The sequence below is a fragment of the Halictus rubicundus genome, chromosome 1 (genome assembly GCF_050948215.1).
Source record: "Halictus rubicundus isolate RS-2024b chromosome 1, iyHalRubi1_principal, whole genome shotgun sequence".
NCBI lineage: Eukaryota > Metazoa > Arthropoda > Insecta > Hymenoptera > Halictidae > Halictus > Halictus rubicundus.
Window position 1 is genome coordinate 1,004,018 of NC_135149.1, and position 26,538 is coordinate 1,030,555.

The following is a 26,538-nucleotide window of genomic DNA, read 5'->3' on the forward strand; positions in this document are numbered from 1 at the left end:
GTCTTCTTCTCAGTGACCTTGTGCGTCCTTGACTGCTTCATCATGCGTTCTTCGTGCGTGTCGTTTTCAACAGCTTTGAACGTGGATAATTCATTGCTGGAGGTCGCGTACTCTTTAGTTTCCTCCGTGGTTTCGAAGTTGGAACTAGTGGTGGTCTTTCCGGGTGTTGAAGAGTACACCTTGGTCGTGATGGTCTCTAGTCTGCCACCGGGTACCACCTTCGTCTCGATGTTCTTGAAGGTCTGGTTCTGAGGAAGGCCACCGAATCGCTGCGACTCGGAGTGTTTTTCCGAGCGGAAAGTGCTCAAAGGACTGTGACCCGAGAATCTGTCCACGGAATCGGTGTAATATTTATGTTCCTGGCTGGGTGAGTAGGACTTCTGCTCGTAAGGCCGTTCGTCGGTAGAGTAATGATGATCCTGGGGGTATTTGTCATAAACGTGTTGCTGCTGTTGCTCTTGGAAGACCTTCCGTGTGGGAGACACTTGGGCGTAAGTCATAGTGGGCACAGGCGGGTACGGTCCGTCCATGTGTTTCCTTTCCATGGTGCTATAGCTCTCTTGATTGATCTTCCTCTCGATCGAACTGAACTGGCCAGGGCTACTTTCAGCGATCAACTTGTTGTCCATCGAATAGGGACTCTCTGGGGTGTACCTTCTGTCGTACTGACTGTCGCTGTACTTCTTCTCCACCGATCCATACTGGCTCTCCATAGCTGACCGATAGCTGTCCTTCATCTTTCTTTCCAGAGTGCTCTGCGTAGAGTGAACCTTCTCGGGACTGACCAAGTTTTGTCTGTCTACAGAGAGCTGACTGATGCTGTGCGTTGTTGCCTGCAGCTGGTCCAAGTTATGGTTCATTTGTGACTGAGGATCGTACTGTACTGACTCAGTCACACTCACATCCCTACAATATCTAACAGCAAGCGGCATTTTTTTAAGAAACATAGAATTTCAACGAGAAGTTGCTCGTTATTGCTTCATTATGGGCATAGATTTAGGGGTCTCTGGCTATTCTCACTCAAAACGTAACTCGTATCATGCCAGAATTTTTACGTAGTTTTAGCGAGAAATAACAGCCAAAGATTAACAGCGATACCCAAATTCTGTCTACCCTGTTGATGCAGAGAGGATTAACTAGTAGCATTTGATGAGATTTCGAATTTTTCATTGACCGAAGTATGTAAAGTATAGATTGGGGACTGATCTGAATTTTTTAATCGAGGCTGTTCACGCTTGGAGAACGTTAGTAATACTGATTTCTAAGATCTTGAAGTTAGTCAACGATTTTTAGAGGCATTTCACCTCGATAAATAAGACCTATAGTCAGAAAAATGTCACTTGGTCATGCAGAGTCAGCCACTTATGCTACGTGAACTCCACTAAAATGACTTAATCGCGGGGCTGACCGCTTGGAACCGTAGATGTCAATTAATTTCATAGCAGTTTCAAAGGGAACATTTACAAACGTCCAACTCTCATGAATGAAAAGTAACTTTTTTTTACAACTTTACATGTTTTCTATTTGCCGCTAGACAATCAATAGTACAGATTAAGAGACAGAAGTAATGGACAGTGGGATGTTAGTATTTTATGATTCTAAACTTGGGAGACTTTCATTGTAACAGTAATTTATTACTCGACTGCAGATCTTTATGCAAAATAAAGATGTTCCAAGTCAATTGCAACAAATAGAACTAAACAATGTTCTCAAATCTTCCAACGTCTTTAGTACAATTTTGTATTTCACGGTACTGATGTTTCTTGCATACATACATGAAATCTACAGTCTTATTATAACACTCAACGAACATAAAAATAATAAACTACACCCGTACAACGCAGATCGTTAAAATGACCAAACCTGCTTGTTTAAAGCGATGTCTAACATAAATTGTTCAGATAACCCACGACTATCCGACTATAGAAGCGTGAAATGCTTCTGTACTGCTTCTGATGTGGATGATTTGGTCCCTACAGAGCGTCATTACAAGAGAGTTCTCTTTTGCCAAGGAAAATGTAATACTCCCTCAAAAACTAAGGAGGAAAACAATTAAAATTTCTTGTGGCGAAATTTAGAGAAACTTCTGTACAATGCGAGTATAGTGCGCGAAATAAGCAAGTAATGTGCGAAATCCTTTTTTGGAAAATGTCAGGACTGTTCTACACAATGTGTCTCGATTTCTAGTGGCTAAAATACATGGATTGCCATAAGGGTGCAGGTAGAACTACAAGTGACAATAACTCGAGGACTCGAATACTCGAATTGTAAATGACATAGATCCCGCGAAAAACATGTACACTGCAATCTCAAACTCGAAAGTACCAAAAAGTTACGTCCGCTAACTAAAATTCAGTTTAACGCTAGATCGACGGAGCCTATCGAAATGACTGATTTCAAATTTTATATTTTATTAGATTATAACAGAGATGCATTTGCGTGGAATTATTTAACAAATTTGTTTCTTTGGATACTCGTTATAGTATACCAATCATGCAGAATTTGAATAAATATAATCTAGTTATTGTTATTAAGTAATATAAAATAATCACTTTTAGCGCTCCGTAGTTCCAGCGTTGTAGCTGAACCACGCCTTGGTATGATAATCTTCGTAATGAAACGATAGTGAAGTGTCCTTAGATAGTAATATGTGCTTTCGAAGTTAGCCTTTCTAAGAGTAATTATCTGCGCGATAAGATGGACAGTAACCGTCCCGAATACGAATTCGAAGAATTTTTGCAGTGTCGAATTGTATAATATTTATTTAATATTGTACTAAGCGAAGTTAAAGGAAGGGCGAGCCTTGTGTAACAAGTTGAAAATTAGATGGTCATTTGGCACTTCTTTTTTTTTTTTTTTAACTATACAAGTTGTTCTCCTGTAATTTGGAAATTACAAAGACGAATGTCACACTACTAACGAAGTAACAATACATGAAAGTAAAGAATTGTTATACGTAACAATATTTCTACGAAGAAGACGACATTGTCTAAAAGCTTTTCTATGATTTTTTAAAATACTATTTAAATACTATTTCTAAACTGTAATGATAAAGAAATTTTTACAAGAATTCGACCAGTAAGGAATACAATCGCTTGCCTGTTCATGGCTGAAATTGAAATGCCTTTGTAAAAAAGAAAAACAGCTGAAGCCATCTCCTTGGTAAACGGTTGGAGACTGTCGAGAACCGCGGATAAGCCACGCCCGTTTTAATTTAGTTTTAATTTATCGTATTTTTAAGTTGGAAAAACCACGGATTAACAAGAGAAGCAACATATCATTTAATTTTATTAACTTTCCGAGGTACCGTGCGGCATCGAGCCACGGTTTCTTCACCCTTTCCCTCCCACGATTAACATTTTTTGTTTTCGCCATTAACATTACTGTTTAAGTCTTTCGTTGTTCCGAAAATTATCCGTTTGCTTCGATCTGTACCCTCTTTCATCTGTAAGACCGTTTCTCTGCTCCCCGCTATTGCGCGATTTTTGTTTTCCTCTTCAGCTGATATTCTGGTCTAGAGTACCATTTTTACGCCTCTTCACGATTTTCTTAAAAGGAATCAGAAAATGTTTTTATATTGATTTTTACACGCAAATATTTACTGTTATTTCAAGTATACAATATGTATACATTTTTTCAAGCCAAAACACTTGAAATTTTACGGAGAGTGATCGAATTATTATGAACATTTCGAAACTAGTACATACTTATTTGAATTTTGAAGTTAACTAGTACATTTTGAAGGTCCGCTTAAGGATTAAGGAAGTAGATATAACTTCAAAAAATCATTTTTTTTAGATCCTAGACCAGAATACCCCGTTAACGGCGGTGGCTCGTTTTCGATGACTTCGTCGACGAATCGACGACCATCTCCAGTCAGGACTGTCCAATTCGACAGAAATGTCAAAGAAGTTGCGAGAAATTTTAAACAAAACTTTTGTATAGCTCTTTTAGAAACGTTTGTGTACTTGGATAGGTTAAAATTTATAAAAGTATTTGTAATTAAAAATTTAGCGTTACTCTCCACAAAATTTGGTGCTTATGTATACTACATATTATACTTCGTGAAAGAAAATGAATGAAATTATGAATCAACGTGAGATTTTCATTTTTATACTTCGTTTTATGAATATTAGAATGAGAAAACACTTTTTTTCATTGACTGAATAGGATTCCCTGTGGTGAAAACAACATAAAAATATTAATTTTTGTTAATATACACGTTTCTTGTGTTATACAAACTTTCATAAATACACAAAGATCCATAGGTTAACAACAAAATAAAATTTAACTATTAGTCGACGTTTTAGGTAACGTAAAATTTAATTTCAAATATAAATTTCTGAACGGAAAAATGAGCTTTTTAGTTAAGGTCGGAGGATTGTTGTAAACGTATGAGAAAAATGTCGTTTCTGAAAGTTGCGATAGGACACGGTTGGACAGACCTGTTCCGAGTGATCAATTAGTGCAATTATTGTTAGTATTTCGAGGATAGGTAAAGAACTGTAAATAGGTGTTAGATAATCGACGTGACGGATCGGCGAATTAGAAGAAAATGCGACACAAAAAAAAGGGATGCAAGGATGAAAAGTGCCTAAGTGTAATGAGCTGCCGCTTTTTTAAATGCTCGTAGTGAACGTAGGAGGTTTTCTTTTAATATTACCAAAAATCGAATGCTTTATTAATGTCGAAAGGAAACCCCGAAAAATCCCTTTGCGCAAAGGAGATCGTCCTGAAAAAAAAAATAAAAAAAAGGCGAAGGAACTCAGATTTATTGTCGAACTCTTTCAGAACGATGCATATGGTGGTGTTAAAAAAAAAGTTTAAATAAATTTTTATTACGTAGATAGCTAACCTAGACGTCTCCAGATGGGAACGATATTACATTTTTTAGTATTAAAATTTAACCTTCGAACGGCAATGCCAGCAGGTTCATTTTAAACTTTTAGTCATTCATAGACTGCGGATTTTTATGCAAAATAAAAATTGTCTATATTAATTGGAAGACACAAGAACTACATAGACATTAATTTCTTTTTATCATTTGAATGGGTTGTAAATAATAGAACAGTATCATTAAATTCCTTGAATATTTTCACTGTTTTGTATTTGTTTAATTTTTATCATAAATGCTTAAAATCCGCAGTTTATTTATTGCGGAATAATCTAATTATTAGCACATGTCAGTGTCGAGTTACTATTACTTTCATCGCCATCTGTACCTTTAAACTTTCTTTTAGCCCCACACTGTGAACGTGCATGTAGACATTATTGCATTTAGTACCGAATATTTTGAGAACGATCGCCATGTGTATTTTTATTTTATATACAGTGTAGAATGGGATACGGACTGGTGCAACCATTTCAATTGGGATTAATGTCGACGGAACCATTTTACATTATTTCTTCCGATATATCTAATTCAACCATGAGATGGTACAATTTTTTTCAGAAAATTGATACACACTCAATTTTAGTGTTCCTCGCGAATCTCGACTTTGGCGGCCTGATCCGACCCTTACTGTACCTATATACATAGGTCTGTGCCATGATATATATATATATATATATATACAAATAACGAAGATAATTAATTATACCATATATATATATATATATGTTTTACAGTTTTAACAGAATATTGTTTTCCTTTGACAATTGGGATGCATACATATTTAATCGTTACTTATAGTACAACCGATTAAGCCGCAAGGCTATCTTATAAACATCTATTATTATTATTATTGTTATTATTATTATTATTATCATCATTATCATTATTATTGTGGAATGTTACAAGTTGTATTTTTATATTATATTATTATATGCTTTATTCTTATTATTAATTATTATTATTAGTTGTAGGTACAGCGAACGATGACCATTATATTATGTAACAAATATTATTTTATTATAATTATTACATTACAGCGAAATTTCACAAATATACATATTAACCATCTTACATTCAGGAAATAAAGAATTTTTAACACTATCGTTGCCTTATTCACTGTGATCCGAACTGACAAGTGCGGAAGATTTGTGAGAATAAAATGTCAACGCGATTAAGTTCTTCATTTTTATGTAAACCTGAGAATGCAAAAAAATTTAGAGATGTCAGTAGTTCGTTATCGTCTAGGGAAATGAATGGCTGTAATCTGATGTGTCATGTACAAAAACAGTTAACTTTTCAATCATCACATTCGTATATACATTATCATGATAAAATCTCAAAATGATTTGTTTTTTTATTGTTTGTCTGATGTAACGTTTTCCTTATAAATCTTGGTAAAACGAAGGCAGCTCGATGTACGTCGGCATCATAGTATTTGAGGCTCATCTGGTCGAGTTCATTATCGCTAAAAACTTTCCTCGGCTCTTTGAAGTTCGTATCCTGAAATAATCAGTTTTCATTTGCATTATTTCTTCAAAGAAAAAGATGTATTAATCTATCTTCTTCTTAATGTACTACAAAGTGTTTTATTTGGATGTATCAGTTAATTCTTGTTTATTTAGTGTACGATAATTTGTTTAATTGTAGAGTAAAACGTAACCCATTGCATATGAATAACTCAGGGTAACCATCAAATCCTGATAAACAAACGGAACAACAAACAATTGTACGACTTTTGTTTGAATCATATTGTTTATATATACACCCTATATGTCATTTTGTTTCCCAATGCTCCTCTTTTGTTATTATCAAAAATAGTGATAACCTTGCGGAGATACTCATATCATGCAAAAACATATACTTATATCAGAATATATTTTTAATTTTATTCTTATTTGGAAACAAACTTATGAAACAGTATTGAAAAATACATTTCATGTGTACACATAGAAAATAGAAAAGTAGAGAAGAAGGAAATGAAAAAATATAACAGATCGTGCATTAAAAAAAGAAAAACTATCGAATTTTCCAATGGAATATCCAAGGTCGAATGAAGCTGTCAACTTTTAGAAATAAAAGTTATTCATCGAACTTTTAGCTTTCAACGTATTTCTTTCAAATTTTCAATTAAGTTTATAACATTTTAAATCTATTGTAGGAGTTCAGTTTTAACAGTTATTTTATATTCGATTATTACGAGTTCTGGTGAACCGTATGCTTTAAACATGTGTTTCAGAGTATATATAAAATTTAAGAATACTTTTATAATGTACAGTTTTAAGAAATACTGTTTTCATTTAGACTACTTACGGAGAGTTTTCTTAATGAATATTATTTAAGAAATTAAAAGCAGAATAAATATGGACGTGAAGGCACATTAATTAATCAATTACGTGTGTACATTAGTCAAAATTTTTATATAATTTCATCAAACCGAACAATTCATGGTTCGGATAAAGGTTTTTGTTCAACTAGAATGAATCTCTGCTTTCAAGAAAATAAAAGTTTCTTCTATGTATGGTATAAAAGTTTCAATTAACACTTTGAACGCCAAACTAGAAACCCCAAAAATTCCATAAAATCAAAGTAAGTTACTTAATGAAATAAAAATTGCAAAAAATTAAATGTACGATACTGAGTAATCCTCCAACTTTCTTGCATGTTACAGATCCTAATTAAGTTTAGTACAATGAATATATCAACGTAAAAATTCATTTTAAAACCTGCACAAATAATTCCGTCAGCCACATATGGCTGACGTGGCGTTCAACGTGTTAATACACTGCATTTTGTAACAGTATTCTTGGAACAGAAAAGATAATTGAAAGTTTGCACAGTTTTTCATTCGACTCTTGGTTCATATAGTTTGTACGTATGTACTTACAGAACTTAAACTACCAAGTACAAAACCAATCTGCCCCGTAGGATACGTTGGTACAGCTACGGTTCCATAAGATGCAACCGGAAATACTGTCCCACAATGCTGCAGTGTTTGTGTCACGTGTTCCAAATTGGCCCATGCTGTTCCCGCTTGGCTACAAACGATTCCACCGGGTTTCAATGCAGTTTTCATTAAACTGAAATACGATTCGTGGAACAGACACTCTGCTGGACCTAAAACGAAACATATACCTCACGCTATTTTGCCCAGAAAAGTACCAGTATTCTGCCTGTTTGCAATTGAAAATGATGGACGAAACATTTAGGCAGTTTCCAATTTAATGTCAACGCATTCTTTAGAACTTTTTGTAATATATAGAACTTATAAATATTAGTAATATATTACATATTTGAATGAGTTTCTTTACTAACAGACAGACAGTCAGAACTAACAGTCAGACCTGGGCAAATTTTATTTGAAATGAAAAATAAGAAATAACTATTTGCAATCATTTATTTCGCTCCTTTATTGTTATTTGTAAATAAAAATAATATTGATATATTACTTCGATATTTAAAGTTTGTCGAAAGAAATAACCCTCAAAATAATATATGCATGAAAGAGTGTCAGTATAAACTGGATCGATACCTGATAATCAGGTCAGCTGATATAATTTTGAAGAATAATTTCACTTATACATCACTTATACAATTTCAATTATAGAATAAAACAGCATGTTATTTGAAATAATACTTCAAATAATGTTATTTCAGAAGTGGCCAGGTCTGAGAAACTACTTGTAGGATTTTTATCTTTCAGTTTTGGTTTCGTTATCTAAATTACCATGATTTTGTTGGATTTTCTGGAGATTGTAATTTGGCAATCAACATGTTAAGAGAATGTACTCACCAACGGGATCACTGCTGTCTGTGATAATAACGTCGAATTCTTGTTGACGCTTCTTCAAAAATTCAAAACCGTCGCCCACGACAAGGGTAACTTTGGGGTGAGTAAGGCCAGCGCCCATCACAGGTAAGTACTTTTTCGAAACTTCTAACACTGTTTCGTCGATTTCGACTTGCACGATTTTTTCTACTTGAGGGTGCTTCGCCACCTCTCGAGCAACCCCTCCATCTCCACCCCCGACGATTAAAACCTGTCAGAACATGTAAAGAGCAATTAAGTGTCCAAGAAACAAAATAATTTAGACATTTACTTTTTACTGTACTATTTGTAAAAAATTTAACTCTAAGAACTTGTATAAAGTGTACCAAAATTTATAATTTATAATTTGTGTAATTATTCATCACTGGTTTTCTTGTTTCCATTTTCATTTTATTTATAATAAGTAATATTTTTAAAAGCATGATTTATGTAACTATTGGATTTAGATGACTATTGGACCGATAAAAGAATCTTACATTTTTTGGATTTGGATGACTGCATAGTGGTAGAAAAGCAATTGCCTCCTGGTATGAAAATTCATCTTTTTCTGTGCATTGAATGATGCCATCTAAGATTAAGGCCCTTCCGTGTGATTTCCTACATATATGTACATACGTATTGAGAATAATTTAATTTCCTGCGACCTCAAGATTTATGGAAAATTTTACGTAGTTGTACAAAAAAAAGCTTCAATTCTCGAAACTATGATAGATTGAAGCACGAAAAATATTGCTGAATGTTTTCACAGATGTTTCAATATACAGGGTGTCCCAAAAATGTTGTGCTTCCTTGAAAGAGATGATTCCTGATGTCATTTGTAAAAGTAGGAACTTCAAGCTCTAATCCTCCGACGGCGGAGTTTGGGTCTATTTTGACCGAAAATATCAAAATCGTCGTTCAATTGCACAGTTTCTGTCATTCATTATTGAAATGAACAGTTGATGTATTCGAAACAACAGACAGATTAGCGTGTCCTACAAGAAGTACCTTCGAAAATATGTTTTAAAAGGTTGATAAATAAATCAGTGAACAGCCCTAAAAATCATCAATTATATAGCTATACGTTATAAGTTTACAAGAAAGTCGGCCGTCCGAGGGTTAAAATGAGTTCAGGTTCTGCTGCATTATGTTTTTTAACGAAATGATCACAGTTTAAATATCGAGGAAACACAGAGAACCGGAAATTTAGTGTTGAAATTCTTTTATGATCCAATAATTCAATGTCCACCTTGAATATTTCCGTCATTTGTAATGTTATGAAAAAAATATAAAACTTCCACGGAATAGAGGGGGAAATATTGTGATATAGATATTTTTTATATGGATGAAGGCGTTTCGTAGATTTCAAGGTCACCTAGACTTCTTTTACTGGATTGACCATCCTTTTGTATCGTGAATTGACAAAGTATCAAATTCTACGTAAAAATATATTGACCTTCGTATGACCTAAACCGAATAGTTAACGAGGTATTTTCGAAATAATTTTCAATGCGTACGCTCCAGGATAAAAAGATAGCACATCTTATATTTTCTAATGTTTTGTAGTAAAAATGGATGAAAATACATGTTTCATGTCGTTACCATTATAGTTGTGGGCATTCCTATATGTCTAACGTGCTCAATAGGTTGGTAGGTCATTCAATTTAAAGAAGTCCAGGTGACCTTGAAATCTCCGAAACGCCCCTTCACCCATATAAAAAATGGTTGCATGACAATATTTCCATCTCTACACCATGCAAGTTTTGTATATATATCTATATATACTATATATACTACACTATACTAGGTATATATCTCTATATATTTTGTACACACACACATATATTATGCATATACACAAAACACATACAATCACATACATCCTTATACATTTTCTTCATATTGTTGCACATAACAGAAATATTCATGGTGTACATATTCGTCCACCCTGTACATTTTGTTAGAAGCGAAAAGGATGGTTGGCAATCAATATTTACGTTTCGAGCACCATTACGTCTTGATACGGTGACCGCTCCCGGTGCAGTGTTTTGACAACCTCGAGGGACAACGAGACACCTGGCCACAGATCATTGATTTCACTGAACCAGCCAGGTTTCACCGTGTCCATCTTCCACGTGTCGGTGCGTTGTCGCAACCTCCTTCTGGGATATTCAACTGAAAGTAGAGACTGTATCGGTCGGTTAATCGTGGATGAGTAAAATAAAAACGCGAACTTTTTTATGCGGTCAAACATGTTTCTGTACGAAGCCGTCTACCACGGCACGGCACGGCACGGCACGGCCGAAAGCATGGCCAAACTCGTTTGTCACACGTGTATTCGTGCGCGTAGCAGTCGGACACTATTAACATACAGTGTTGGACATTATTCGAATAAAATATTATTTCGTAGACGTTTGCGAATCTTTGTGCAAAGTAAAAATGTTCTGCATCTTCATAACTTGGAAACAATATACTCCATATTCTCAAACTCTTTTAAGGGCCCGGTCTTTGTAGATTCGCGATATGGTAGAGTGACTACATTACCGTCAAAAAATGGTTTTAAGCGTCGCAAGTTTTCGTCCTTACATAAGAATATTTAGTCGCTGGTAAAGGGCTCATTCGAAGTTAGAAGTAGGCCAAAAATTGACGATGTGCATGCCGTGGAATCAAAGCATTCTTATGCCATTGAATGAGTATTCTGAATACAATCGAGATCAGCACGCACTAGAAAATATCTCCAGCTACAAATTCAGCTATAATTTGTCTTCATTCTGTTGTGAAATAAAGGCGAAAACTAGAAGCACGTTTCTGGCGTCAGAATTCATAATATCGATAATACAGAGCAAAAAATGTGACAAGTTTAGTCACAGACTTAAGACCCGTCGGATCAAGACCAAGACGAATCTTGAGTCTGTGTCTGAAGGCTGTGAATGGAAATTATTAATAAAAAAGTCACGTGACTATCCCGGGCCCATAAGAGTTACCTATTTATTCAGAATTCAGATTTTATGCATTCGGAAATGCATAAAATCATTACACTATCCATTTATATGAACAATAGTAAGGGATAAATAATTATTCGTTATTCGATTATTTATAATTTCGAGTTACTCGTTATCAACACATGTCTCATTATACATTCATAACTATTTCGATGCCCGATTACTTTATATCGTATCTTCGTATCTTCACTTTATTCAACAGAAGTGAATTTTAAAAACAATATGAATTATCAACTAAATTAAAACTGAAGCTGAAAATTTAAATATTTCTAAAGATATGTCTAAAAACTTCGAAACTTAGAAAATATTTCAAGGAGGTTAGAAAAGATACATCCCAAATGCTTGTAAATTGGATTCAACAGAAATCTCGAACGAGAAACGAAAGCATGTACAGAAAACGTGTTCATTTAAATATTGAAAAACATGCGTACGAAACGTCACACTAACTTTTCTGCACAACTTTTATCACATAAAACAAAATCACAGTCGCTTAAAGTCACGTGTAAGAGCTTCGAGAGCTAAGTGACACTTTTCAACATAGACTGGTTATTAGTAAAAATAATTTATTTTTCTAACAAATCGAACTTTTCAGCTTAGAACCTTCATCGTAAGCAAGACTGCGACGAACTCGATTCCTGACGAACGTGGTTCGACGTCGGATTCAGAGACGGACGGACACGACTGATAAGAGTTATATTACGCAGAGTGTTACCGCTCCATTTTATATTTGTAAAAGCTAGAGTTTCCGTGAACAACACGTACCGGGAACCGTTGGCGATACGGCGGACCTAGACTGAAACGCGATTGAGACTGACAAATGGTGTAACAAGTGTTTGCTTACAGGATGGCAGCCCCCATCGGCCTCTGTCCCCCGTATACTTCATAATAATAATAATGTTTCCAACACAAGCAAGATAACTACGTGTTCCGGCGAGCTAATAAAACCGAAATCGGTGACTAAGTACAATACATTAAGTAAGAAGACGACGAAATCTTGGACGATAGCGCGCGGTGAAATCGGTCGTCACTCTGATTATTTTTTCAATGATTCATTGTATGTACTAGGGTATATAGTATTTTTAAAAAGTTTACATTAATAACATTTCTAAAATATAGCGTTTTTTTTTAAATGAATCTCCACCACAATAAAAACATCTAATTCCTTTGTTTACAAAATATAACGAGTGTCGTGTTCTATCGCTTTGTACCGAATTATCTTCAAAAGAGATTCAACAAGAACGACCATCTTGTCTTTTATAAGACTATTATCTATACAGAAGTTTTAGCTTGCATTCCGAGGAGCATTTAAAAATATATTAATCTCAATAATTACTATCAATACTAAGAAGAATTATTACAACACAAAGCTCGTTACATTTCGTAAACAAGCACTTACATTTCGTAATCAAGAACTTTCTGCATGTATTGCATATGTAACTTCCTTAGATCTAGGGAAGGTATACTTTAAATTTTCATTATAGACACAGATAAAAGAATTACAAATCGTGACCTTCACATTTGTCTTCAAAATTCTGAGCAATAGCAATTAAAAAAAAAATTTTCTACACATTACCTAGTAAACTAACATTTCAAAAAATCACAAGTCGTTCGGTTTTATTTTGTAATGGTGCCCACTTGATTTTTCTCCTGGGTGTATATAGGTCTAGAAGAATCTTAAGCAAGTTTTGAAGATAAACGGCTTGTAGATAAACTTATTTAAAGAATTCTTGACCCCTAGATGTCCAATAAATACGAAGAGCCTATACATATACCTATACATATCCTACGTCGTTAGCGCCACTATACGCTTTTCTCTTAATCTCCGCCAGTGATACCAAAGACAGTAACGCATCTATCTTAATGCATCTACTAATGCAACTATTCTAATCGTAATCACAAATGATAAACAGCACGATTATAAGTTTATAGAAATTTGGCCTTGACGTGCAGCGCACGTCAAATTTATTCGCAAATCTAATTCTGTGCTTTTTAATAAGCAAACGTGTTACCGAACAAAAATTTACGAAGTTGAATAATTACGCCTGTATTTCACCAATTTCTTTTTTAGTTAATCTTCTTTTAGACTCAATGGTTTCATATTCCCGTGTAAGCCGCGTAGGACACTGCACAGAAATCCCATGTTCAAGAATTTTTTGTGTGAATCTGCAATGCATCGATTGCCATTGAGTGGAGTACGGCTGGTCTGTTTTTCCGTCTCAAAACAAAACATAATAAAACAGTGAACTTTTAGCCGTACCCAAGTCCTTAAAGAATCCTTAGAGCCAGGCACACCAATAAATATCTCAACAAATGACAATGTCCCACTCGATCATAGCGAGAATGAAAAAGATAATTGTTTAATAACTCTGAGAATATTTTTTGTATAAAATATAATTCTAGCAATTCAAATGATTCAAAAGCTTGCCGCTCTCCGCGATAAGGAAGGCGCGGGAATTGCAGCTAGGGGAATTGCTAGAAAAGTTTGCATTAAAAACTAAAAAAACTCCTTTTATTATTGTTACCAGAGAGGAGATGAGAGCTCTTACGCCAAGGGGTTTTTGTGCCTCCAATATTGTGCTGCCCGAAGACACAACTTTAGCCTGGATCAGATCCCACACTCACGGTAAAGAGGATCCACGTTTAGCCTGGACACCGACGAATATCTCGTCGGTGTAACTGGTGACACAGACATACCTCGTCTGTGCTTTTAGCATAAAACCGAACGCACATTGTTACGCAGATACTAAAAATCCTATGTTGCGGAGGTAGAAAAAATATTTATTCATGAAAGAAAATTTTTTTTAATTAATAATAACTAGCTAAATATATGAAAAAAATTTAATGATGACAATGTCTTATTATTAAATTAATGTTCAGAATGGTTCTAATTTTTCCGGGTTTTCCATTTTTTACAACTAGAGTTTGCAACTACAAAATTCGAAAAAAATAAAATACGTATTATTACAATTAATATTATACTTAATTTATATTAATTAGAGATTTTGTACTCAAGATTTACATGTTAGTTAGATATTTCATATACAACAATTAAGCTGTACGTTCTAATCCTGGTTAAAAAATAATGTGCGTTCGGTTTTATGCTAAAAGACGACACGATTCTCTTCCAGGAAAGACGACACGGTTCTGTTCCAGGAAAGACGACACGGTTCTGTTCCAGGAAAGACGACACGGTTCTGTTCCAGGAAAGACGACACGGTTCTGTGTCATGCTAAAAGACGACACGGTTCTGTTCTAGGAAAGACGACACGGTTCTGTGCCATGCTAAAGCGGCGATGTCACGAAAGTGGAAACGCCGAAACCCCGGGCGTGAGCACTCTCCTATCCTCTCTGCCCTGGTTAAACAAATAATCTGCGTTCTTTTTTATGCTAAGAGCTGCCACCGACGAGATATATATAAAGACTGTCAGCCTTGCGGGAGAATGAGTCGCTCGAAAAATGCGGTGGTCTTCTACCGCCCTCTAGGATAGATTTTGGTTGGAGTAAGAAACAGAAGGCCAACGACGGTATTTCGTCGGTGCAGAAGACCACTAAGGAAATTCTCGTCGGTGAGAAGGTGAATCATCACGGACCCATATCGATTATCAAATGTTACATTCTCCGACCAGAGTTGGGCAAAATATTTATCCAAATAAAAGATAAAAAAAATTTTATTTCCTTATTCGAAGGTTCGAATAAAAAAAGTATCTTTATTCGACGAGTATCGAATAAATAATTTAATTCGACGAGAATTTATCCGACAAAAAAGATAATTTTTTTTATTCGAAGCGGATTTATTCGAACTTCGAATAATTTTTTCATCTTTTATCTGTATTTTCTATTCGAAGGCTTCTAATAAATCTTCGAATTACTTTTACCGAGCGCCGAGATTCAAAGACCCATCGACGACAAACAACATACAATGTAAGCGGATGGAGAATCGCGCACGAATGAAAGTTTAAACTTTTAGATTTATCAATATATCCTCATAAAATTGTGACGAGCGAATGGAGGGGATTTTTCTGATGAAAATGTGGTCAAATTCGAGTGTAATCGTATAAGTTTCATTGATACGTAATGTTACAATACAAATTACAATTTCATTAAAGACAGTCCAAATGATGTCGTGTTTGGAGTCCAAAAAACTTTTTTTTTTAAGGAGGGGGGGGGGGGGAACCTTGCATTAGGCACCCTGTAGGTCGGGGTAGTGCCGGATTCCTACCGGCTAAAAACCCCCTTCCTCCTATTTCACCACGTCTCCCCGGAACCGATTATCCATTACTTCAGGGAGAGGCTTTCTTCTGGGACTATGCAATTATTTCTGCGTCTCCTTTTTCTTTTTCTTTCTCTTTTTTCTCTCTCTCTTTCATCTTGGCCCTTCCGTCTCATTATTTCCTCCATTGCGTTGGAGATGCACCTCCAGTTCTCCTCTCTTTCAGTCATAACCCTTATTATGTTGCTTTCGTTTATTCTGACGCCTAGTTCTTGCTCTGTTTTTGCTCTGATGTTTTCCCATTTGGGGCAGTTGAACATCGTGTGCTCAGCGTTATCCACCTCGTCGCAGTAGTAGCATTTGTCCGTATCTGCTTTCTTGATTTTTTTTTAGGTATGCCTGGAAGCATCCGTGTCCTGTTAGGATTTGGGTCATAAAGTAATTTACTTCTCCGTGGTTTCTGTTTCTCCATTTTTGTACGTCGGGTATGAGGATCTTCGTCCATTTTGCTGTCCTGTCGTGCTGTGTTCATCTTTCCTGCCACCTGTCCATCATCTCTTTATTGATGGATTCCGGGCTTTCCTCTTCCGCTTAAGCCTTGTGTCGCTTGACTCTTTCTTCTATTAGAAGATCTATGGGTGGGGTGCCTGATATTATTTGCAGTGCTTCCTTCGAGGTAGTCCTGTATGCGCTACATACCCGTAGGAGCATTCTTCTTTGGATTCTGCTTGGTATTGCAGCGTAGCTTTTGTGCCTGACGGCTTCCCACCAAATGGGGCCCCGTAAAGTAGGACAGAGTATACGGCCAGCATTTATACCTTCCTCTTGCTTGCCCTACTGCCTCCTATGTTTGGCATAATGCGTTTCAGGGCCTTGACTATATTTTCTGCTTTCATAGCTATCTCTCTTATATGGTGTATCATCTTCATATTATGGTCGAAGGTTACTCCTAAGTATTTGACCCTTTCCATTGATGTAATTTGCGTGTTGCCTATTTCCAGTTGTATTTCTTTTGTCGGTCCTCGTGCTACCAGCAATACAGCTTCTGTTTTCTGTGACGCTAGTTCTAGTTTCCGGCATTTTAACCATCGTTCCGTCTTTAATATCGCGTGTTTTATTGCTATCGTCAGCCTTTCTTCTGTGTTGGCTTGGGCGATTATCCCTAGGTCGTCAGCATACCCTACTAATCTTACTCCTTCTGGCATTTTTAGTCTTAGGACCTCGTCGTAGTATATGCTCCATAGGAGTGGACCAATTACGGAGCCCTGTGGCACCCCACAGGACATCTGCATTTCTCTATTTTCGCCGATGAGTATCTCTCTATCTGTAAGATAGCTCATAACCATTTTAATGAGGTACGGCTGTATTTTTCGTTTCCTCAGTTCTTCTATTATCCCCTTCCATGGGGTGCTATTGAAAGCGTTTTTGATATCTAGTGTAACTAGGGCACATAGTCTGCTGCGTCTTCTTGCTTCCTCTGCTGCTTCCTTAACTTCCTCCATGGCGCTGATGGTTGAGTAGCCTTTCCTGAAGCGATGTTGGTGATTGGAGAATCCGCCTTGACTTTCTATGTCTTTACTTAGTGTGTTCCCTATCAGTCTCTCCAGAAGCTTGCCCGTTGTGTTTAAGACGCATATTGGCCTATATTTTGGCGGTGCATTTTGTTTTTTTTTTTGGTTTTTTTATGAGGGCTAGAGTCGCCTTGTTCCAATTTTGTGGGAAAAGTCCCTCTAGGAGCAGGTGATTCATGAGGCTGAGAGATTCTTGTATGTGCGTCTGCGTTATCCTTTTGATAGCTTTAGCTGGGATCTGGTCCGGGCCTGGGGCTTTTCCAGCTTTGAGCGTCTTGCTCGCTGCGATTAGTTCTTGTGCGCTGAAGATCTCCACAGTTTCTGTGTCAATCGTTGGTGGCTCCCATCTATTCAAGTCCTGCTTAGGGAAGAGTTCTTCCGCGATTTCCCACTTTTTCTCGTCTGTGAGAGATACCCTGGGGAGCATTCTTAACTTTCCACATACTATTTTGTACGCGTTTCCCCATACGTCGTTATCCAGGTCCTTACAGATGTCCTTCCACAGTTTGTCTTTTGCTTTACGTATTTCATGCTTCAGTTTGGCCCTTTGTTCTGTGTATTTCTTTTTGAGCTCTGTCCTTTCTTCGCTTGATGCCGTCCTTCTCGCATTTGCCCGTGTAATCTTGCGCCTCTGCTTTATACAGTACTTCCTTATGTCGGCGATTTCCTCGTTCCACCAATATATTGGTCTCCTGTTGGCTCGCCCGGTCTTTCTTTTGGTCAATGTTTGATCGCAGGTCCTTTTGATAGCGCTGTCCCATATCGTTGCTGTAATTTGGTTTTTGCTTCCCAGTAATTTCTTGATATTATCAGGTAGGTTTTGCGAGAACTTTGGCAGCAGCTCCTCGCTCCACTTCCAGCCTCGTGCAACTTCCATTTTCTGTTTAGTAGGTGGTCCCATTGTATTCTGCTGTATCGTATAGATTATGTCTCTGTGGTCGCTTAAGTTTTCGTGGTCCGTCACATGCCAATTCACTATGCGTTGGACCATGCTTTGTGTACACAGAGTTATGTCTATGTGTGACATGCTTTCTCCCCTTTGGAAGGTTGGCGTGTTTCCTATGTTAGCGACTGCTAAGTTTAATTCGTCCGCCCATTCTGTCATGGCTTCTCCTCTTTTGTCCTCGCGTGGTGAGTTCCACCTGTAGCTTTTCGCGTTAAAAGTCTCCGCCTAGTATTACGTCCTCTCTGTTGAAGCATCCGAGGCAGGTTTTAAGGCTTTCTAGGTATGCGTCAAATTTATTGAGGTCAATATTTGGCGATATGTGGCACCCCACGACGTTCAGGCTCCCTGTTGTTACCCAGACATATCCGCTTCCGGATCCGTATCGCGTTATCTTGATTTTGCCGTGGCATGCCTTTATCGCTACGTCCTTTTCTGTGTCGGTGTTGAGAACTCCTCGGATCTTTCAACACTGTGAAAGATTTCCGTCAGTTCGCAAAAACGGAGTGGCAGGAAAAAGCCCGACGAAACGAGGATCGCAAGGAATACACAGAGAGAAAACGCTTGAGATCTGTCGAATGTCGATAGTACAGATAGACTGCGTCGATCGGCCGTTAGATCGATCGCTCCTGACGCCCGTCCCCCGCGCGTCCCGCGAGAGTCACCAAGCTGCTCGATCCACCTGGGTGCTCGCGGGCCGCGGGGAGGAACGCAGGGGCGACGTCGCGCACGCGCCGTCGATCCAGTCATCCTCGTCATTTATTGGAATATGTACAAGGAAAATATATATAAGAGTTTTACAGTGGCTAGTACATGTGGTTACGATTGTCATTAATGTTGTGGTTTTCGTCCATTCGGTGGCTGTGATCCCCTCCTCGCAGAAATTCCCAACAGTCGGTGAGCCATGGGGGGTTTGCTACTACCTTTTTGTTTGGTTCTGACACAATTATTAGGTCAATGTCCTCTTCTATTATTGTTTTATTTAGTAGGTCCATTGCCGCTCTGCTCCTATTGAGGTTCGTTTGTAATATCTTTATCGTCATCTATTTGTTGTTTGGTTTTCGTCCTTAGTGGTGCTTGCTGCACTCATGCGTCTTATTTGTCCCTTTCTACTTTCTGTCCTTAGTCTGCGAACAAGCTCTCTATACAGGGTCATCCGTTTTTAAACGGCCAAACGTCAACCAGCTATAGAGGACCCCAAATGAAGCAACTTTCACCCCTAACACTTTTTTTGATTCGGTCTTGATTTTTAGATAATTGCAAAAACCCGTCATTTTTTGCGTTCACTTAAGATTAAATATATTAGGACTGCAATTATGTATCTTGATAATTTTTCCTTTGTTTGGTTTAAAATAAATAGGGGCATCTTTTTTATTCAGTCAACTTTTTTGTATGACCTTTGGATCCTGGTTTTTTTTTTGCCATGGGCACGCCGTTGAGACTGAATGAAATAACTCCGAATCAAAAAAAGTGTTAGGGGTGAAAGTTGTTCCATTTGGGGTCCTCTATAGCTGGTTGGCGTTTGGCCGTTTAAAAACGGACGACCCTGTATATTGGGCACGCCATAGTAACCGCTCGATGCCCACCCTGGTTGCACTCCAAGCAGTGTGGGTCGTTTTTGCAGTCCTTTGCGTTATGGCCTATCTTTCCGCACTTTAAACACCTTCCTTTTGTCGGGGATTTTTCATTGGTGCATTCTTTCGCATAGTGGCCATGGCGGTTGCAATTGAAGCACCGTACTGGCTGCTTTATTTCGTGCACAATGCTTGTCATCCATCCTATTTGTATGCGCCTGTTTAAAATTAGCGATTGTGCATCTTTCTTTGATAGGGTGACGTATGCAACTTGGAACCCTTTCTTTTTTGCTGCCCGTGTGTGGTCAACCCTCACTTCCTTCTCATCGCATTTTACTGCTGGCGTTTTCACTATGGCTTCTTTTAGTTCTTCATTGGTTGTCACCTCGTCTATGCCGCTGATGGCAATTTGTTGCGCGTCTGTAGTTGCGTGGATCATTGCTGTATCTTTGTACTTATTATTTATTGTTTCCTGGAAGACGGTGCTTGCTCCTTCCTTCCTCTCTACTACGTGTATCCGTACTGCCCCTTCTGTTGTTTTCCTTATGCTGCTTATTTTTATTCCCATAGTCCCTATGTTAATTTCTCTTTTCATAGCACTTAGGACGTCTGTGTACTTTCGTCCCTCGCTTGGCGTCACCGTCATGATTTTCTTTTCTAGTGTCCACCTCTTCTTTTTCCTTGCCTCAATTTCTCCATGTGGTTTGTCCGTTTTTTGAGTAGCCTCGGCGTATGTTTTTTTATTCGCTTTTTTGTTGTAGAGAATCATCTCTATGTTGGTTCCAATTAGGACTTGCTCTATTATCTTTCGTAGAGCCTGGTTTTCACATGTAGTGGCACTTACGATATTGTAGATGTTCTTATGCCCTTGCTTTTCTTCTAGCAGCTTGCCTAGTTTGCATATACTGCCATGCATTCCGCCTAGACTGGTTTTTTTGGACGTATCTTCTTTGCCCTCTTCTGCGGTATCTACATTGACCAGATATGTGTTTTTTCTTGTTGCGAGTTCCTCCTCCGCGCTTGCATTTGTTATGATGTTACTGTGATCCACAAGTTGTATTATTTGCCCCGGTGTGGGTTCTCTGTCTTCCAGTAGTGCCTTCAGTTGGGGTTTCTGGTGGAGTATGACCTTTAGGATAGGGTTTTCCCTCCATTTTTTGCTGTCCATTATGATAACGTTGTCCAGATCATTGGGTTCCTTTATTGGGTTTCCCTCTTTAACCTTAGTTTTAGCGTACACGCTTTCTGGCCACTCTGCGTCAATTATAGCCCAGAGGTATGCAGGCTGACCCCTGGATATTTGGTCTTTGATTTTTTGTTCTTCTGCCGTCTCGGTTTGTACCGCCACGTCGTTGGTGCGTACGCTACCCTTCCAACTGGTGTTTCCGTACTCGCTGATGTTCGGGGCGTGGATCTTTTCGTCGATCCATCCTTGCAGTTCTTCGCTGTTGCATTTCTCTGCAAGGTAGTTTAGTTTTTCCGCAATGACCTTATACTTATTCTTGGGCTTGTAGGAGATCTGTACCACGTTTTGCAGTTCCTTGGCCTGCACGCAGAAGCTCTGCAGTATCTTTTTTAGTTCTCTCCATTTCTTTTTTTCGTCCTCATCTGTCTTTTCGCCAGTCGTCCTTCTCTTTTCGGGCGTGTTTTCTCTACGTCTTTTATTGGTTTGCCTAGTCTCGCTGTAGGGGCTGGTATCATCTGTGCTTCCTTTCTGGCACTTTCGTGCTATGTCACCTTCTGAGTGTGATCTGTACTTCCCGGGCGGTGTTCTTATCAATGCCCTTCCCAGGAAAGGATTGTCTTCCGCTTTCTTGACTTCAGTTTCTTTGCCAGTAGTAACTTGTGCAGTAACCTGGTTTGCCATCAGCTGCACGTCACGGTCTCTGGATGACGACTCAGAGGGGCCCGCGCTACCACCCCTCTCTGTGCCGGAACTGGGGTTCCGAGTCCCTGCTCCGTAGCTTGTTTCCTTCCATCACTTTCCATAATTTGGTTTTTTAGTGGGTGCCCTTCCCACTGCCGTTTATACCTGCGGCCAGGTGTGGTCAGCAAGTTGGCCGCTTGTTTCAAGTCAGACGCCAACCAGGGGTGCCGCTCAATATGAGGACCGTCGCGCTCTGGATTTTGTGATGTCTAGGTTTTGGTCCACCCCGAGTATTTGGTTTCCTCGGTACCTCCCATATCTGGGGGCTTTCCCCTATCCGCCACCTGGGGAGGCGCCCGATGGGAGATCCGACAAAACTCCTCACGGGTGCAGGCCTAGTTTGGACTCATTTTGATCGGGATAAGCTCTACAACTCATTCGTATTAACAATATTGTTCTGATTAAAAACATAAAAGCATAAATTGCCAATAATGCTGGATTCTCCATCTGCTTACATTGTAGGCTGTTACAATTATATTATTTTATATTATATTAATTCATCCACGTGATTCTCTCTCAAACTCTATACTATTCGGAATAGTACGTTAAATAAACGCTACTCTGATTTTCAACATATTTCTGTTCCCACAAATCGATTCTTGGAACAATTATCTATAAAAAAAAGTGTAAGGAAATAATGCTTGTTCGTGAAATATTTTTAAATTACAAATTAAGGTATTTCATATGAAATTTGAAGTAGAAATTGATTTTCCTAAAATTATGCTTTAATAATTTCTTTCGTAAAATATTTTTACGAATTTTTCGTCTTTGATATCAGTTTTACTTTTAATATTTTAAATCTTAAAAAGCAACACTAAAAAAAATATCTGTTTAATTTGAATACGTTTGTCGGAGAATGTAACATTTGATAATCGATATGGTTCCGTGATGATTCACCTTCTCACCGACGAGAATTTCCTTCGTGGGCTTCTGCGCCGACGAGATACCGTCGTTGGCCTTCTGTTTCTTACTCCAGCCAAAATCTATCCTAGAGGGCGGTAGAAAACACCGTGTTTTTCGAGCGATACATTCTCCCGTAAGGCTGGCAGTCTTTATATATATCTCGTCGGTGATGTAGTGTCACCACTTTTTTGCATCACCTTTTTAGCCTGGAACAGAACCTGTATCATCTTTTTAGCTTGGAACAGAACCTGCATCATCTTTTTAGCCTGTATTAGAAGCTGCATCATTTTTTAGGCTGGATCAGAGCCTACATAGAAGAGCCTCTTTTAACATAGAAGTAGCATCCACCCTGGCATTATCAGGAATCCGCTGCTAATGGTGCAGGTAAGATGATGCAGGTTCTAGTCTAGACTAAAAATTAGTCTAGGGGATAGCACTATACCGAGGACACTAAAATCCCGGGCGTGAGCACTCTCATTTCCTCTCTGGTGCTATAGCATGTGCTATAACATAGATCTATTTCGGCATAATTCTTTAAGAGAATCTGTTTGATAATTGAACTCCAAGGTATTACATTTACATACAGGTATTACATATATTATGTTTTAAATAGGAATTAAAAGAGGAACAACGAATGCGATTAGAATTAATAAAACTTTATTTAATATCGATATACATTGGACATTACCTAATATATTTATAATCAATTATTTACAAGAGTCACTTTTTCTCATAATTAATTAAAATAGGATTATTACAATAAACTATAAAGTGAATCAAACAACAATGAACCGGACATGATGATTCCAATGTTTTGTTTCGCGAAATTGCGTGCACATTGTAAGTCTGATGGCAAGAATTTACTTCCGGTTGAGCTGACTATGTTCTGTGCACTTTCGCGGGGAGATGCACTACACATGGATTATATTTGACTTTACCTCTGACAGGCATGGCACTTCACGCTTTCACGCGCGTCTTATGATGGTGCGTTCAAGTTTTAATTCACGGAACACAGACCTATGCGTGTTATCAATAATTCTCTAAGCTAGACGCGCGTTTCGTTTAATCGTTTTCTCTAGATAATGTAACAACAAGGTATTCTGTTTATTCCTGACGATCAAGTGGATCTACAGAAGTTGGACGTTCTTGAAAACAACGTTGTTAAGATGTAACTTTTTATCAGAAACCAGTTTCTTCATCTTCCAAGTTATTTGCAGTATAGCCGATGTTCTATGATTGTCTACACGTCACATAGCAGCAGTTTGCAGAATAAATGCAGATGGTGACAGTCATATTTTCCAGTGATATTCTTCGACTATTTTGCGTTCCTCTGAACATGAAATAAATTCTTTTGATTTTCAATAGAACATTTCTTTAGATAGAAATTTGTAATCGCTAAAAATCATTGTCCCATCCAGATATGTCGTCGGGTGGTTGCGGATCTGAATCTGGTGGGTACTCGTCGAAGTTTGTGGTGTCTGTGGCACCTTGAACGCGTGGCATGATTGGTGGTTCAAGGGTTCTCGATCTCAGACCTTCCCAGTTGAAGCCATCGAACCATCTAAACGAGAAAATCATTGTTGAGAAGTAACGCTTAATAATTTCGATAATTCACGAGTTTTGCAAGCGTGCAAGGCGTACTTACTTGTGTTTCTGTATTTCGCTAATGCCACCCTTTTGGTAACCAAGACGTTCTGCTGGATTGTCCCTTTAAATAAATAAATGTTTTATTGTTTTTATTTATCTTAATTTAAAAAATATATAAATATAGGAAATATATTTCGGTCAATATGATATTGAATATTATACAGTAGAGTTATATTATATAAAACTATTAATAACTAACTAACTAACTAACTTAACTATTAATTATCTTACTGTTTTACTGTTCAAATTGAATAGATTAGATTCTAGCAAATTTTTACCTGCAAAGCTTCTTAATCAATGCTGTCGCGTTTCTTGTAATTGATCTCGGGAATTCTATAGCGTCAATTCCTTTTAGAATAATGTTATAAGTTTTCATTGGATCGCCGCCAGTAAACGGTGGTGTACCCGTAAGAAGTTCGAACATCAAAACACCGAGAGACCAATAGTCAGCGCTGATGTCGTGTCCTTTGTTTAAAATTACTTCAGGCGCAACATATTCAGGTGTGCCGCAGAAAGTCCATGTTTTTCTTCCGTGATCCAAACGCTTGGCAAAACCGAAATCTACCAGTTTGACGTATCTGAAAAGACAATTTTGATTTTGATCATTACCGAATATGTTAATCATATTTTAAATTTATTTTAATATTCTATGGGAAAATTAGAAAATTATGCATTTGATAAGTATGTATCATCCGAACAGTCTAATGTTTAATAACAGCCAATCTTAGTTTTTATAGTGATTTTGCTGACATTTAATCATATATAAAAATCAAGGAAGCAATAACATTTAAAAAATTGTAATCAATTATCTACGTTTCATATGCAACGTATCTACGAAAGAATAATTTTACAGAAGCGTATAAAACAGGCTAAATATGTCGAATATGCTTGCCCTTGACTATCAAGAAGAAGATTCTCCGGCTTGAGATCTCTGTAGATGATGTTTCGAGAATGGAGATAATCGAAAGCTTCTACGACACAGGCGGTGTAAAATCGCGTGGTGCCGTCATCGAAATGTCCTTTGTCCCTAAGCACCGTCCACAGTTCGCCACCGAGGCAGGCTTCCATCAGCATGTAAAGATACTTCCTGTCCTTGAAGGTCTTGAACAGCTTCACTATGAAATCGCAATCAGCTTCGCCCATGATTCTCTTCTCGGACATAATGTGCTGCTGTTGCCTCGTCTCGACGATCTGAGCTTTTTTCATTTGCTTCAGGGCGAAGGATCTCGAGCTGTCGCCAGATATTTGAACTAATTCGACTCTTCCGAAACCGCCCACGCCCAGGGTGGCCAATGGTCGAAGGTCTTGCAGCCTTAGCTCTCTGAATTCCTCGTTCAATCTGCGATCAAACATTATTTTCACGATGAGTTTGCTCATTTTATAACCGTTTCAATCCTCCGTGATCACACTGGGTCGACTATGTTTAGGCGAAAATGTCACATTCGAATCCTTTCAAAGTAAAATCTTTAATGTTTTCTTCATTGGTGTACCATAAAATATTTACTGTTTTTTTTTTCTTTTTTTGATATTTAAAACTCCAAGATTCAATCAGTTCCAAAACAAGCAGATATACAGGGCGGTCGGTAATTGGTGGCACAGCTGAAAAAGAGGTGATTCTACATAAAAAATAAGTCGAAAATGTAGAATAAAATTTTTTTACGTAAGTCTTTGTTTTCGAGAAAATCGACCTTGAAGATCCGCGTCAAGTTCGTGAGGTTAACATTTGTGAGTAGAATCGGTAGGTCGTGAACAGACGGTCACGCGTCAGACGGTTTTTTCGAAAACAAAGCCTCGTATGAAAATATTTTATTCCACATCTACAACTTATATTTTAATATATGCACATAGAATCACCCCCTTTTCCGTTGTACCCGCCAGTAATCGATTGCCCTGTATAAAACAATCTGGTTTCCTCTGTAAGAATGTACTGCAATTTAATAATCCTCAACACGGCGGATTTCCTACCATCTTCCCTTTCCCAAGAGAGTTCACGGGAGAGAGGGAGGGGGGTGTATTGCGAGGGCCCGACAATTAATGGAAATTGCCGGGACGTTTTAGAAAA

The 26,538-nt window shown here is 37.8% G+C and overlaps 2 protein-coding genes across 9 annotated transcripts in view; both read right to left on the bottom strand.

The window, feature by feature from the left end:
• Positions 1 to 5,030: 5,030 nt before the first annotated feature.
• Positions 5,031 to 12,610, bottom strand: Spds (Spermidine Synthase). Of its 6 annotated transcripts, none has more exons than XM_076805250.1 (6): positions 12,543 to 12,610; positions 10,697 to 10,874; positions 9,197 to 9,317; positions 8,685 to 8,931; positions 7,779 to 8,008; positions 5,031 to 6,394 (listed from the first exon to the last, which is right to left on the bottom strand). In XM_076805250.1, the coding sequence occupies exons 1-6, from the start codon at positions 12,583 to 12,585 to the stop codon at positions 6,218 to 6,220; spliced, it is 996 nt and encodes a 331-aa protein (XP_076661365.1). In that variant the 5' UTR covers positions 12,586 to 12,610; the 3' UTR covers positions 5,031 to 6,217. The 6 variants fall into 6 exon arrangements, with proteins under 6 accessions (XP_076661365.1, XP_076661400.1, XP_076661390.1 ...); XM_076805285.1 differs by having other exon boundaries at positions 12,464 to 12,550; XM_076805275.1 differs by lacking the exon at positions 12,543 to 12,610 and adding an exon at positions 12,464 to 12,481 and having other exon boundaries at positions 10,697 to 10,887.
• A 10,859-nt stretch (positions 12,611 to 23,469) lies between these two features.
• The window catches only part of For (cGMP-dependent protein kinase for), a 77,442-nt gene continuing 74,373 nt past the window's right edge, over positions 23,470 to 26,538 (bottom strand). For all 3 annotated transcript variants that reach the window (XM_076805005.1, XM_076805060.1, XM_076805032.1), the window contains 4 exons: positions 25,369 to 25,815; positions 24,755 to 25,054; positions 24,475 to 24,537; positions 23,470 to 24,390 (listed from right to left, as the gene is read on the bottom strand). In XM_076805005.1, coding sequence (XP_076661120.1) covers positions 24,225 to 24,390; positions 24,475 to 24,537; positions 24,755 to 25,054; positions 25,369 to 25,815 — 976 coding nt within the window. In that variant the 3' untranslated portion in view covers positions 23,470 to 24,224. The remainder of the gene's footprint in view (positions 24,391 to 24,474; positions 24,538 to 24,754; positions 25,055 to 25,368; positions 25,816 to 26,538) is intronic.

Excerpts from the sequence above, each read along its gene's own strand:
- Spds (XM_076805240.1), bottom strand. The coding sequence starts at position 10,953 with ATGTTTGACCGCATAAAAAAGTTCGCGTTTTTATTTTACTCATCCACG. Across the intron at positions 9,318-10,696 it reads GACGTAATGGTGCTCGAAAC|GAAATCACACGGAAGGGCCT; the intron begins GTAAATATTGAT and ends ACATATATGTAG. Across the intron at positions 6,395-7,778 it reads TACTTGGTAGTTTAAGTTCT|GATACGAACTTCAAAGAGCC; the intron begins GTAAGTACATAC and ends TGATTATTTCAG.